Raw genomic sequence first — 15,625 nt, 5'->3', positions numbered from 1 at the left:
GTCTTTTTGTTACTGTTGGTTGTTTCTTTATTGGTTGGTGGGTTGGTTTACCCAGATTTGTCCCAAACCTCTGGGCTCCAGCAATCTTCCAGGCTCAGCTTTCTTGGTGACTAAGACCACAGGAATGTGCTCCTGCAGTTGGCCCTGCTTTGTCTTCTAAATATCTGTATTGAGTTCAATTTCTTTGCTTTGTACCCCTGCTTTTCACCAATGGTTATGTTACTGCTGTACCAATAGGAAAGATTAAAGTTGTTACTCCCTGTATACCCTAAATTATGAGCAATGGTCAAATGTAGAGCTCTATGTATTCCCCAAACTGTTAGTGGTTCATGCAAACCTTAAACAATAGGTAAAGTTAATACTTTTCCTTTGGAATTATTTTGATTTGTGTGGGAGTTCACATTATGCATTCCTAGTATTGTATCCTAGCAAGAGATGATTGTACGACTAAGCACCAAGGGATCCCAGAGGGTGAGTGAGATGTGGAAAGTTGTGAGTGATATGCAAAAGTGTGAGTGATGTGCAGGGATGCTCCTCCCATTGCACTCTGACTGTCCAGATGTCACATTTTCTTCAAATTGATTCCAGTTGGATAGCATCCCCCAGAGCACATAAAAATCAATTATTAAAAAAATTGACATCCATTATGCTACCTTGCAGGCTAATATGCTAATTCAAAAAGGACCATATTTTGGACATATGTAGGTCACAATTGACCACTTAGCTTGTGACTAAGACTTTGGGATAAAAATGTGATGGAGAAATGATTCTATTCAAATACAAATCAGAGGTGGGAATAAGAGGATGGAGTTATCCAGATCAAGGATGACTCTATAACAAGCTGGCAGTTTTGAAATCTAGACCCAAGTTTCTATTATCCAGAATTGCAAAAGTCCAAAACAAGTCAATTCCAGAAAAAAAATCGCCCTTCATGAGCAGTCATTGGTAGCTGCCCTACCACGTAACCTGAGCCCATCTCATAGGCTCAGGTTATACTCAATCAGGAGTATAGAAGCTATCATACCACTGAGGTTTAGCCAAATTAGCAAAAGTCTCCAAAATCCCCCAGTATCTTACTCAATCACAAAGGCATCCACACAGCTTGAGATAGAGCCATGCAATCAAGTGAAAGAAAGTGAAAAGTCACCAACTCCTACCCTAACAAACTTTCATTGTCCCTGCAGAGTCCATACATCTATCTTCCATCCTGAAGTATGGTAGACCCATACATTTAGGTTCTCTGCAAAACAAATGCTCTTCGCTGTTATACACTATTTGAGTCTGGGTTATCATTCTTCACAAATCACATACCCTTACAGTACTAATTCAACCAGTTTTATTTTCTGTGTACCATTTTTCTTCAAACCACCAGTTTCTATCTGCTCATGTCAAAGAATATATTCTTCAAAATCAAAGGGGAAAGTGAACAGAACTGACAGGCACAGTGAATTTGGTTAATGATCATGAAGAAACCTCTATCCCTCAAAACAACTTATGTATACCACTGGAAAAACAAGTTTGAACCACTGTTTAGAAGAGAAATTAGCAGTATAGACTGTACAATAGTTGACTGGTATTTTTTTGTGACAATACAAACTCACAGTTGAACATGTAATGTTTTTCTTCCTTCTTCCTTCTTTTCTCTTCTTTTCTCCTCTCCTCCCTCCTCTCCTCTCCTCTCCTCTCCTCCTCTCCCTCTCCTCTCTTCTCTTCTCTTCTCTTCTCTTCTCTACTCTTCTCTTCTTTTGAGATAAGGCCTCACTGTGAAATTTTGTCTGGCTTGGGATGTGTTATATAGACCAGGCTGGCTGGTAATCTTCCTGTTTCTGTCTTCTGAGTACTAGAATTGCAGGTTCATAGTACTGTGACTTGCAGTATTTATTTTTGTAATTAAAGAAGGGTCCCATGCAAGTGCCCTTCAGAGTGAATGACATCTAAGCTTAACGAATAAGACTTTGAAATCCACTGCATTTGTCTTAAACATATAAAGATTTGCTTCTACCCATATATTTTTTTAAAAAGGACACCATGTAAAGAAATTTACTACATTTTTCTGTAAAAGTATAGCAAATTAAAATAACATAAATGCATGTAATAAATGTACATTGGAAATTAAAAGAAAGAGTCAGTTTTTTTCAGATATATGATCCTGATAGGCTAACCATGTTATGGAAGATGGTCCTATATCCATATAGACATGATGAAGTGAGTAATTGCAGCGGGTTAAAAAAATCCAGAAAAGATAAAGTTGGGAGGAACAATTGTTGGAAGTGGAGAGAGAAAGAAATGAAGGGCAAAGAAATTGGTTGTGGGTTTGGTCAAAACATATTATATGCATGTATGATATTCTCAACCAATAAAAAGTTTTAATGAAGAAAATGTACAAAATGGAAGGAAAAACTAAAAGCATTAAAGTGTATTTTTCTCTTCCTTTCATATGTAATCAATTATAAATTTCGCATTGTTGATTTTTTTCTCATTTAATTTCTAGATTTCTGACTCCTTCATATTATTCAAGTCCACTCACTTTCTGAATATCTTATGGAATCAATGTATATTTTTCTCTCATGAAAGAAAAATTAACTAATTCATCTATTGTTTTTCAGTACTATGGTTCAGTAAATATAGCCAGGGACATTTCCTTCAGAATTCAACAATGTTTCAACTCAAGATATACATCTCAAATGTTCATTCATGGACTCACCACAGAAATATTATAAATTATCCATCTCCCTTTCAGATACGGATCAATGCATCAAGTGTCCTGAAGATCAGTATCCAAATAAGCAGAGGAATCAATGTCTCCCTAAAATTACAGCATTTTTGTCCTGTGAAGATCCTCTAGGAGCAGTTTTGGTTTCTGTGGCCATTAGTTTATCTGTCGTTTCAGCCATGATTTTAGGATTATTTATCCACTATCGGGACACACCCATTGTCAGAGCAAATAACAGAAATCTCAGTTATCTCCTCCTGGTTTCTCTAATGCTCTGCTTCTTTTGCTCATTGATATTCATTTGTCAACCTACAGCAGTCACTTGTATCTTGAGACAAATGATTTTTGGGGTTGTATTTTCTGTTACCATTTCTGCTATCTTAGCAAAGACCTTCATTGTGGTTGTGGCCTTCAAAGTCATCAAACCAGGAAGCACCTTACAAACATGGATGGTGACCCGAGTCTCAAATGCTATAGTCTGCTGTGGTTCCATCATTCAAGTGTGCATCTGTGCAGTCTGGCTGGGAACGTATCCCCCTTTCCCTGATGTCGACATGCAGTCAGAGTTTGGGCAAATCATCCTCTGGTGTAACGAGGGCTCCACCCTTGCCTTCTATTGTGTTCTGGGGTATTTGGGATTTCTGTCCAGTCTCAGCTTACTTATTGCCTTCCTGGCAAGAAGGCTGCCAGACACATTCAACGAGGCAAAAACAATCACGTTCAGCATGCTGGTTTTCTGCAGTGTGTGGATTTCTTTTGTACCCACTTACCTGAGCTCCAAAGGCAAAACCATGGTGGCTGTGGAAATTCTTTCAATTCTGGCCTCTAGTTCTACACTATTGGGCTGCATATTTCTTCCCAAATGCTATGTGATCCTAGTGAGGTCAGGTGGCCATTCTAGAAAGAAGATCTTTCAATGACTTCCTCTTTAAGGCAAAGGAATTTATTGTGATCCATGTAAAATGAACTGTGTAGAAATAAAAATTCAAAAGAGTGGTTGAAGTCAATGTATTTCTCTCAACAAGGGCAATTGCTATTTAATACAATATCCCTGCTGTCATTTGAGATGACCAGACACAGGGAACAAAACCATCACAGGTTAGATATTTGCCAACTAGAGGAGGCTTCAGCTATTAGATGCTTCTTTAAATCACTGTTCTGACATTTTAAATGTAATGTATGAGGACTGCAAGGGATTAAGGGTAAGAATAAGAGAAAATCATTTGTGTGAAAATAAAAGTAATAGATGCTTTAAAATGTGCTTCTGCTCTGTTAGTCCTATGCAGTTATATTCAGTACAAATTAATTTTAAAGCATCCATGAGTTCTGCTACAGAAAGCTCATGGTCTCTGATTTAAAGGGCCTCACCAAGAAGACAACATGTAATTTAAATATCAGAGATTGGGAGCATTTTCTGCACTTTCCTATGCTCAGGTGGAACAGCATGGATGAGAGTTTAGCCAGAGTCCCAGGGGAAACACAGACAAGTTTACCCTGGGATATCCAACACATAAGTAAGTAGAGGGTCTCTGAGAAAACAGCCTGCCTTCATGGAGTTCTTGTTGTTCTTTAGCAGAGTTGGGAGCTTCACATTCTCTTCCACAGGTTCACCTAGTGAAAGCTGATATCATTTACATGTATTGGATTCTATTCTTAAGCAGGGATTTTTTCTGAAGTTAGATGTGAGCAAAGAGATGAGGTTTAAGACCAGTGATTCGTGGATAATTGTCAATCCATGCATCCTAGACTATGTGGCTTTTCATGTACTCGTTTTTATCTAGTCAAGAAATTGCTTTAAACGTAACTGCCAGATGATGCCAAGGGCAAACTTAAGTTGTAGCTTGCAACAGTGAGGGGAGTCACTATTCAGCCATAGTCAAACACATGCTCAGTGAGGACTACATAATCAAAATAGTTTATGTTCTAGAATATGTATGCCATTCATAGTTTTAAAGTCAAGTGAATGTTTGCAAACTGAAATATCGCACCACTGCAATGCCAAGAATATTTTAAGGTATTCTTAGGCTATTTTGAGTTTCAATTATTACTTAACTTTCATTTATTTAAACTTATACAATACTATACTGAATTACTTCTATTTGGCCATAAAAACATTAGAGAAAATTCCACTGGAATCAGCTATGATATGGGTAACATAAAATTTGCTTGATGGGCATAAAAACACTTGTGCTAAAAGTGTCTGAAACTATATACTCATGGGGTTTTACAATGTTAAAGAGGAAGACAGTAAACTCTGAAAAGTTGCTAGGAAGTTTGACACCATGAGTAGAAAGAAACCTCTGTTTTCTAGATCCAGTTTCTGTCTTGCAAACATGTACCACCATGGTGCAAGCCAAGCATAGTACTGACAGACAGATAGAATACTTCAGGAGTAGTTCCAGGTGGATGGGAGAAATCCCACATCTTGGTTGGAATTTATCCAAAAGATTAAGGAACTGTTCATCCAATATATGCTACTAATTAATGTTCAGACATTCAACTGTAATTTTCTAAATGGGCAGACTGTAGCAATCATTACATGTTTAATGGAGACTATCCATTATCCAATCTCTCCAAAAATACAAATCTATTACTTGATTATGATTTATAAATACATGGAAGAATAATGTCATACACTCTCATAAACTCATTAAAAACGTTTCATTATATAATCTTTTTTGCCACTTTGTTTAAAAAATATGACAATGGTTAAAGCTACCTCTTTCCCTACTTCAAGCATGTTCCCTCCATTGCAGTTCTCCACAGGGAAGCCTCATTGTTAGCCTTGTGTTAATTCCTTGCTCTGTTGTAAATATAAATTTACATTTTTAATTATACATTGTTAAATTTTCAGTTTTCTGTCTTATGTAAATATGACAAACTTTTATTTTTTCTGTTTTACTGCCTTTCCTAAGTTTCTTTTAGGAGTTTACACATGTATTTATATATTATTTAGCTATATTCAGTCTTTTGCATGGATGAATATTAAATATCTTTATGTAAAATTATGTTAATATTCATGATTGAAATTGGGAGTTTTATCATTTTCCTATAGCAAGTGAAGTTTCTTCTACTTATATATTATTCTACTTGTATATATGCATACTGATTATCTAGAATTTCAATTTATAGGCTTTATTGTAGCAAGAAATATCGATTTGTCTGGGCTTAATAAATTATTTTTAAATTATATTTGAATAATTGAGGTCTCAACTGTAGTATTTAAAAGATACAGTCTGTAGAAATTACTTAGTTTTTGTCACACTTAACTTTTATCACATTGAATTTATGAAATGGTATTTCCTTTTTTTAACTTACACTGACATGATGGATAGTCAGTGTAAGTTAAATACTTACACTTAAATAATAGTCAGTAGTTTATACTTTTTGGGAAGTTCTGTGGTTCAATAATGATAAAAATATTTTAGATATTTTTTTATCACATCTAGAATTTTCGGGGCTTCCTCAATATCCAGATTAGTGTTTCCTGTTTCTTGCCTATTCTCTCGCTTCATTCTTGAATATTTTGTTTTCCTTGGTCTCTATCTGCTACATCACATAATGTAACAATAAATACTATGCAATGCCTAATATCTCTTAAATTTTATTTTATGTTTTATTTGAGAGAGAGAGAGAGAGAGAGATGTGATTGTCTCTATGAATAACTTTAGCATCCAAATCTTCTTACTATAATTCTATATTCATTCTGCATAAAAGTGTTTAGAAAACTATGACAGTGTTTCCAGAAGGACAGTTTCTAACTTCAAGTGAAGCCTTATGAATTTCAATTTGAGGTCAAGTGCAGGACAATTATTTTCTGTATTGCCATCACTCCTTAGCCCTGAAATAGAGACAGGGGACACTGTATCTTTTCTCTTTTCAAAATATCTTCATATAAGTACCTAACCATGTTGAGCAAATCTCATGTTCCCCTCCCATCATTCCTGTAGTTCTCCATGGCAGATTTGTTTCTATTTTCACCATGTATGTCTTACAATTACAATTTATCATTATCAAAAGTTAATTTTCATAAATACTAATAAATATCTTTTAATATTAATTTTAATGTTGCTTATTTTAATAGTGTGAAAGATGTCACTGGAAATTGTATTTGGGTTACTATGAACCTGTAGAATACTTTTAGTACAATAATTGATTTTAAAATAGTATTTCCTCCAATAAATGAGGATAAGATTCAATATTCTGGGGCCTACTTTAATTTCAGTTTTCTTCAGTGCTTTAAAGTATTTTTTGAAGTCTTTCACTTTCTTGGTTAGTTTCAGTGGTTTTGTTTGAATTTGTTTTTTAGGAATGTTTCCTTATTTATTTCTCAATATAATTGTTATTCAGTTTAGTGGATAAGCAATATTTTAATATAAATTTGTATCTTGATACTTTGCTGGACTTTTTAGAAAATCTAAATGGGGTGAAGTTTTAGGATGTGGGACTCAGAGAATCATGGCATCTGCAAATAAAGATATGCTGGCCTATTCTTTACCTATTTGTATTCTTTTTATTTTTTTCTCTTGTTTTATTACTAAAGCTCTGTATTCAATGTGAATAAAAAAGACAGACACCCTTTTTATTCTTGATTTTATGAGAAATGCTTAGAATTTCTCCCATTCTGTATGATCTGTAGCTGATTAGTACTGTGTTTGTTAACCATAGCCTTTATTTTTGTAAAGAAGATTTCCTTCTATTTTGAATGCCTTCAGAGCTTTACCTGGAAGGAGTATTGTTTTACTACAGTTCCTGGGGATACTCTCCTTTTTCCTCTATAGGAACTAGACATTGGCATAGGCAAAACACATACCACACACACACACACACACACACACACACACACACACACACATGCAGAGAGAGAGAGAGAGAGATATTAAAATCATTTATGATTAGTAAGAAAAAAATCAAGACATAGTTGTTTAGATCACCCACACTTGGGAAGAAGAGGTACATGGATCTTTATGAATTCAAGGCCAGAGTGGTCTACATAGTGAGTTCTAGAAGAGCCAAAGTTGCACAATGAGACATTGCAATATTTGGGTATCACCCACATTTTCCTTTACCCAGTTTCTTCTTTGCTGTATAGAAGACGATACCAGTGTGGAAATATTGCCTGCATCAAAACTAACCAATGCATTTTTTTCAAAAAGAAAAAACATTTTAAGACAATGTGTTGACATAGTGAGTATCTTTGGCTAGCCTGGAAATCACTATGTAAACCAGGTTGGCCTTAAACTCAAAGATACCATCTGTTTGTGCCTCCTAAGTGCTGAGATTGAAGGGATTTATAATGAAAAAAGAAAATTCCTTGAATCATAGCAATTGTAAAAGAAGATGCAAAACTACCTCTCCTGATAAATAATATAAAAACATATGGGGAAAAATTCAACAAAAACCATGATAAGACAATCAACAAGCATATACAAATTGTAAAAGAAGTCAAATTATTTCTAATCATGGATGACATGATAGTATACAATAGCAATTCCAAATATTCTACGAGAGAACAGATACAAATGATAAACAGCTCTACCAAAGTGGCTGGAAACAAAGTTAACTATAAGAAATTGGTAGCCCATCTTTATACAAATGATAAACTAGTTGAGAAAGAAATTAGGAAAACAACAATTTTTACAATAGCAGCAAAATATAAAATATCTTCTGTAACTCTAACCTAGCAAGTGAAAAATTTGTATGACAAGAACTTCAAGTCACTGAGAATAGAAATCAAAGAAGATATCAAGAGATAGAAAGATCTTCCATGCGCACGGAAAGATAGGATTAGCATAGTGAAAATGGCCTTTTTACCTGAGGCTATCTACTGATTCAATGCAACCCCCATCAAAATTACAACACGATTCTTTTATAGATCTTCAAAGAGCAATTCTCAACTTCATATGGAAAAAAGGCAACAAACAAATAAACAAAAAACAAAGAAGAAAAAACCCTAGGATAGTCAAAACAACCCTGAAAAACGAAAGAATTTTAGGAGAAATCACAAATCATGACTTCAAGTTGTACCACAGAGTGATAAAAATAAAAACTGCAGCTCTACTCAATGATAACTTGGTCAAGGAAGAAATAAAGAAATAAATTAAAGACATTTTAGAATTTAATGAAAATAAAGGAACAACATACCCACACACAATAAGACATAATGAAAGCAGTACTAAAAGGAAAACTCATGGCTCAGAGTGCCTCTAAAAAGAAACTGGAGAGAGCATACATCAACAGCTTGATAGCACACCTAAATACTCTAGAACAAAAAGAAGCAAATATACCCAAGAGAAGAAAATAATCAAACTCAGAGCTAAAATCAACCAAGTAGAAACAAAAAGAACGATACAAAGAATCAGCAAAACCAGGAGCTGATTCTTTGAGAAAATCAACAAGATACATAAACACTTAGCTAGACTAACCAGAGGACACAGAGAGTATATCCAAAGTAACAAAATCAGAAATGAAAAGGGAGACATAACAACAGAATCTAAGGAAATTAAAAAAAATCATCAGATCCTACTACAAAAGCCTATATTCAACAAAACTGGAAAATCTGGATGAAATGGACAATTTTATAGAAGAATCAACAAATGGGACCTCATAAAGTTGCAAAGGTTCTGCAAGTCAAAGGACACTGTCATTAGGACAAAACAGCAACCAATTGATTGGGAAAAGATCTTTTTCAACCCTACATCCAATAGAGGACTGATATCCAAAATATACAAAGAACTCAAGAGAATAGACGCCAGAGAATTAAATAACCCTATTAAAAATCGAGGCCAGGGCTAAACAAAGAATTCTCAGCTAAGGAATAGGGAATGGATGAGAATACCTAAAGAAATGTTCAACATCCTTGTCATCTGCGAGATGGAAATCAAAACAACTATGAGATTCTACCTTACACTAGCCAGAATGGCTAAGATAAAAAACTTAGGTGACATCAGATGCTGGCAAGGATGTGGAGAAAGAGGAACACTTCTCCATTGTTGGTGGATTTATAAACTGGCACAACCACTCTGGAAATCAATCTGGAGGTTCCTGAGAAAATTGGACATTGCATTACCTGAAGACCAAGCTATAGCACTCCTGAGTATATACCCAAATGATGCCCCAACATAAAAGAAAGACACATGTTCCACTATGTTCATTGCAGCCTTATTCATAATAGTCAGATACTGGAAACAACCCAGATATCCTTCAACAGAGGAATGGTACAGACAATGTGGTATTTCTACACAATGTAATACTACTCAGCTATAAAAAACAATGACTTCATGAAATTCATAGGCAAATGGATAGAATTAGAAAACATCATCCTGAGTGAGGTAACCCAGTCACAACACTACACATGGTATGAACTCACTGATAAGTGGATATTACCCCAAAAGCTCGAATTATCCAAGAGCACATGTAGTTCAAGAAGGATGACCAAAGTATGCATGCTTCAGTCCTTCTTAAAAAGGGGAACAAAAATAGTCATAGGAGGGTATGTGGAGACAAACTTTGGAGCAGAGACTGAAGCAATGGGCCTTCAGAGTCTGCCCCACCAGGGTATCCAGCATACATACATATACATACAGCCACCAAACCCAGTTACTACTGTGTGTTCCAAGAGGTGCATGCTGACAGGAGCCTGATATAGCTGTCTCCTGAGAGGCTCTGCCAGAGCATGACAAATACAGAGGCCAGTGCTAGCAGCAAACCATTGAACTGCAAATGGGGTCCCCATTAGATAAGTTAGAGAAGGGATTGAAGGTGTTTAAGGGACATGCAACCCCACAAGAACAACAATACCAACCAACCAAACCTTACATGGACTAAACCACCATCCAAAGAATACACATGGACAAACCCATGGCTTCAGCTGCATCTGTAGTTGAGAGTACTCTTGTTGGATATCAATGGGATGAGAAGCTGTTGGTCTTGCCAAGGCTGGATGCCCCATTGTAGGAAAATGTATATATGGGGGCAGAGGCAGAAATGAGGGTTGTTTGGGGATCTTCCCTAGATGAGGAAGATGGCAGGGATGGGATATGGAGCTTATGACTGGAAAACCAGGAAATTGAATAATATTTGAAATGTAAATACAAATATTCAATAAAAAAAACTGCATAGTATTGGTCCAGAGAAATACGTGTTGATTAATGGAATTGAATAAAAGGTCCAGAAATAAACCCACACATATATGGTCACATGATTTTTGATAAAGAAGTCCAAAGCATACAATGGAAAAAAGAAAGCATCTTCAACAAATGATGCTGGTCTAACTGGATGTCTACAGGTTGCAGAATGAAAATAGATCCACATTTATCACCCTTTACAAAATACAAGTCCATGCAGATAAAGGACTACTATAAATCTCTTAGAAGAAAGTATGACATACCCTTAAAAGCACCGGTACAGGTAACAATTTGCTGCATAGGACAACAGTGGCTCAAGCTCTAAGATCATCCATTCATAAATGGGACCTCAAGAAACTGCAAAGTTTCTGTAAAGCAAAGGACATTGTCAATAGAACAAAACAGCAGTATTCATGTTGGGTAAGGATCTTCACCAAGCCTACATCTGACAGAAAGCTCATATCCAAAGTTTATTCAAGAAGTTAGATACCAACAACTGGAATAACCCAATTCAAAATATTGGGGTACAGAACTAAACAGAGAATTCTCAATAGAGGAATCTCAAATAACCAAAAAGCACTTATAGAAATGCTCAAATTCCTTAATCATCAGGGAAATGCAAATCAAAACAACTCTGAGGTTCAATATTATACCCACCAGAATGGCTAAGATCAAAAACTAAGGAGATACCACATGATGGTGAGGATGTTGAACAAGGGGACCACTTCTTCAATGCTTGTGGGAGTGCAAAGTTGTACAACCACTTTTGAAATTATCTTCTAGTTTCTCAGAAACCTAGGAATAGTTCTACTTCAATACTCTGATATACCACACTTGGGCATATACCTAACATTCATTTCATTATCATACTGGCTTAACTATGTTCGTATTAGCTTTATTCATAATAACCTGAAACTGGAAACAAATTAGATGTTCCTAAACTGAGGTACAAATAAAAAAAATGTGGTACAACTGTACAATGGGATATTATTCAGTTTTTATACACCAAGAATCATGAATTTTGCTGACAAATGAATGAAACTTGAGAATATCATCCTGAGTGAAGTATTCCAGTCCCAAAGAACATGAACAGTGTATATTCACTTATAAGTGGACATTAGCCATAAAATACTGTTACCATGCTATACTCCATAGACCCGATCAACCTAACAAGAAGAAAGCACAAGAGAGAATGCTTGAGTCTCATTTCAAAGGGGGAATAAAACAGTCAAAAGAGGCAGATCATGGAGGGATGTGAGAGAGAGCAGGAAGTGGTGGGGAATGAAAGAGTTCAGGAATAGGTGTGGGAAATGACAGGAGAGAAGGCTAGAAGGCCACACATAATAAATGAAAATCTGCAACTGAAAAGGATAAGGTGGTGAGATGCATCTCAAGGAGAAGACAGAGACCTTGGATAAGAGAGGTGCCCGAGAATCAATGGCAGTGATGTAAGCTGTGACTGACAAATTTGGGGATATAGAACCTGACAAGGCCACCTGCTGTAGCCAAGAAGGAACTCCAGTGGAGTGACAGAGACAACACACCCACAAAACTTTCAACCCAAAATGTATCTTGTATGTAAGAAATGCAGATATGAGGAATGGAGCAGAGACTTGAGGGAATGGTCAAACCATAACCAACTCAACTTGAGACCCATCCCATGTGTAAGAACCAACCCCTTATTACTATTAATGATGCTCTGTTATGTTTGCATGCAGAAGTCAAGCAAGGATGCCCTCTGAGAAGCTCCACCCCTAAGCTGACTCAGAAAGATGCAGATACCAATACCAGTGGATGGAATTTAGGGACTCTTATGGAAGGATAGGGGAAAGGACTAGGGATCCTAAGGAAAGAGGAATTCACAGGAAGACCAGAAGAATCATCTAACCTGGACCCTTGGGTTTCTCAGGGACTGACCGACCAACCAAAGAACACACAGAACAATCAGTCTACATAATTTTTAATCCAGTCAATTTACTGAGTCAGCATTTTGTGCATGCATACAGTGTCCTGGTAATGTTTTTATAACTGTGACCAGCATGTAACTTAACAAAATAAATGCAGTGAGGAAAAAGTCACTGTAAATACAAGGAAATAAGATTTCATTTTTCATGATGTCAAAATTTGTTCTTGAAGCAATTGTGTCCTCCTGTGGCAGACGACACTGCATTGTCAACACCAGTCACAAAAGTTATGCATGACTTACTATATTGTGTGTCATCAGGGCCTAAGAAAATTCTGTTTCCCTACCTCCCTCCCTTTTTATCATCCCCCTTCTGTGTGTAGTGCTGTCTAACTGGCAGTCTGCATGTAGAAAATGGAAATTGATGTATTATTTGTCTACTTTACAAAGCTCAAATCCAAGTGGATCAAGGAACTCCACACAAATCCAGATATACTGAATCTAATAGAAGAGAAAATGGGAAAGAGTGTAAACACCCTGGCACAGGGTGAATTTTCCAGAACAAAACAATAGTTCAGGCTCTAAGATCAACAACTGACAAAGGGGATCTCATGAAACTGAAAAGCATCTGTAAGGCAAAGGACAATGACAATATGACAAAATCTTACTAACCCTATATCCAATAGAGGCCTAATACCCAAAATATGCAAAGAATTTAAGAAGTCAGATTCTGGAAAACCCAATATAACTATTCAAATTGGGGTACAGATCTAAACAGAGAATTTTCAAGTGGAGAATCTCAAATGGCTGAGAAGCACCTAAAGGAACATTCGACACCTTTTAGTCATCAGTGAAATGAAAATCCAAACAACCTTGAAATTCCACTTTAAACCAATCAAAAAGGCTAAGATCAAAACCTTAAGTGACAGCAGATGCTAGCGAGGATGAGAAGAACGAGGAACACTCTTCCATTGCTGGTAGTTTTGAGAACTGGTATAACAACTTCAATAATCAATCTGACCACTCCTCAGAAAGTCCGAAATAGTTCTACCTGAAGACCCAACTATACCACACTTGGGCATATGCCCAAAAGATACTCCAACGTATAAGAAGGACACATGCGGGCTGGAGAGATGGCTCAGCGGTTAAGAGCACTGACCGCTCTTCCAGAGGTCCTGAGTTCAATTCCCAGTAACCACATGGTGGCTCACAACCATCTGTAATGAGATCTGATTCCCTCTTCTGGTGTGTCTGAAGACAGCTACACTGTACTCATATAAATAAAAATTAATAAAAAAATTAAAATAAAAATTTTTTAAAAAAGGACACATGCTTTACTATGTTCATAACAGCAATATTTACAATAATCAGAAGCTGTCTATAATCTAGATGTCCCTCATCAGATGAATGGATACAAAAAATGTGGTACATTTACGCAATGGAATATTAATTATCTATTAAAAATGAGGACATCAGGGTTGGGGATTTAGCTCAGTGGTAAAGTGCTTGCCTAGGAAGCGCAAGGCCCTGGGTTTGGTCCCCAGCTACGAAAAAAAAATGAGGACATCACAAACTTTGCAGGCAAATGGATGGAACTAGAAAATATCATTTTGAGTGAGGTAACACAGACCCTAAAGGATATACATTGTTTGTACTCACTGATAAGTGGTCATTAGCCCAAAAGTACAGAATACCCATGATACAGCTCAAAAACCATATGAAGCTTAACGAAAAGCAAAGTTCAAGTGTGGATATTTCAATCAGCTCTGAATGGGGAACAAAAGAATCACAGGAGGCAGAGAAAGGGGAGGACATGGATGAGAGAAGGGAGGAAGAGGAAAAAGGGTGGGGCAGGTCACATATGCGGATAAAACAGAAGAGAAGCCCAGAGGGCCATGAGATTGAATAGAAATATGCAGCAGAGTGGGGTGGGGAGTGGGGAGAACAACTACAACATTCCAGACACCAGGAATGAGGGAGGCTCCCAGGACCCAATAGAGATGACATTAGCCTAAATGTACATCAGCTGGGAGATAGAACCTGAACAGAGCACCTCTAGTAAATAAACATGGCTCTCAGTTGAAGGATGGGGCAGCCCACTCATCTTCAAATTTTTTTTTTAACTTGAGTATTTCTTATATACATTTCGAGTGTTATTCCCTTTCCCAGTTTCCAGGCAAACATCCCCCTACCCCTCCCCTTCCCCTTCTTTACGGGTGTTCCCCCCCATCCTCCCCCCATTGCCGCCCTCCCCCCAATAATCATGTTCACTGGGGGTTCAGTCTTAGCAGGACCCAGGGCTTCCCCTTCCACTGGTGATCTTACTAGGATATTCAATGCTACCTATGAGGTCAGAGTCCAGGGTCAGTCCATGTATAGTCTTTAGGTAGTGGCTTAGTCCCTGGAAGCTCTGGTTGCTTGGCATTGTTGTACATATGGGGTCTCGAGCCCCTTCAAGCTCTTCCAGTTCTTTCTCTGATTCCTTCAACGGGGTCCCGTTCTCAGTTCAGTGGTTTGCTGCTGGCATTCGCCTCTGTATTTTGCTGTATTCTGGCTGTGTCTCTCAGGATCGATCTACATCCGCCCTGTCGGTCTGCACTTCTTTGCTTCATCCATCTTGTCTAATTGGGTGGCTCTATATGTATGGGCCACATGTGGGGCAGGCTCTGAATGGGTGTTCCTCCAGTCTCTGTTTTAATCTTTGCCTCTCTCTTCCCTGCCAAGGGTATTCTTGTTCCCCTTTTAAAGAAGGAGTGAAGCCTTCACATTTTGATCATCCGTCTTGAGTTTCATTTGTTCTAGGCAACTAGGGTAATTCAAGCATTTGGGCTAATAGCCACTTATCAGTGAGTGCATACCATGTATGTCTTTCTGTGATTGGGT

At 37.1% G+C, this 15,625-nt stretch overlaps 1 protein-coding gene across 1 annotated transcript in view; it reads left to right on the top strand.

The window, feature by feature from the left end:
• The window catches only part of LOC116903296 (vomeronasal type-2 receptor 26-like), a 38,942-nt gene extending 35,309 nt beyond the window's left edge, over positions 1–3,633 (top strand). The window contains exon 6 of the mRNA XM_032905720.1: positions 2,741–3,633. Within this exon, the coding sequence (XP_032761611.1) occupies positions 2,741–3,633 (893 nt within the window). The remainder of the gene's footprint in view (positions 1–2,740) is intronic.
• Positions 3,634–15,625: the final 11,992 nt, after the last annotated feature.

The sequence above is a fragment of the Rattus rattus genome, chromosome 6 (assembly GCF_011064425.1).
Source record: "Rattus rattus isolate New Zealand chromosome 6, Rrattus_CSIRO_v1, whole genome shotgun sequence".
NCBI classification, from domain to species: Eukaryota; Metazoa; Chordata; class Mammalia; order Rodentia; family Muridae; genus Rattus; species Rattus rattus.
The sequence above is the reverse complement of the archived record's forward strand: the minus strand, read 5'-3'. Positions and strand labels throughout refer to the sequence as shown.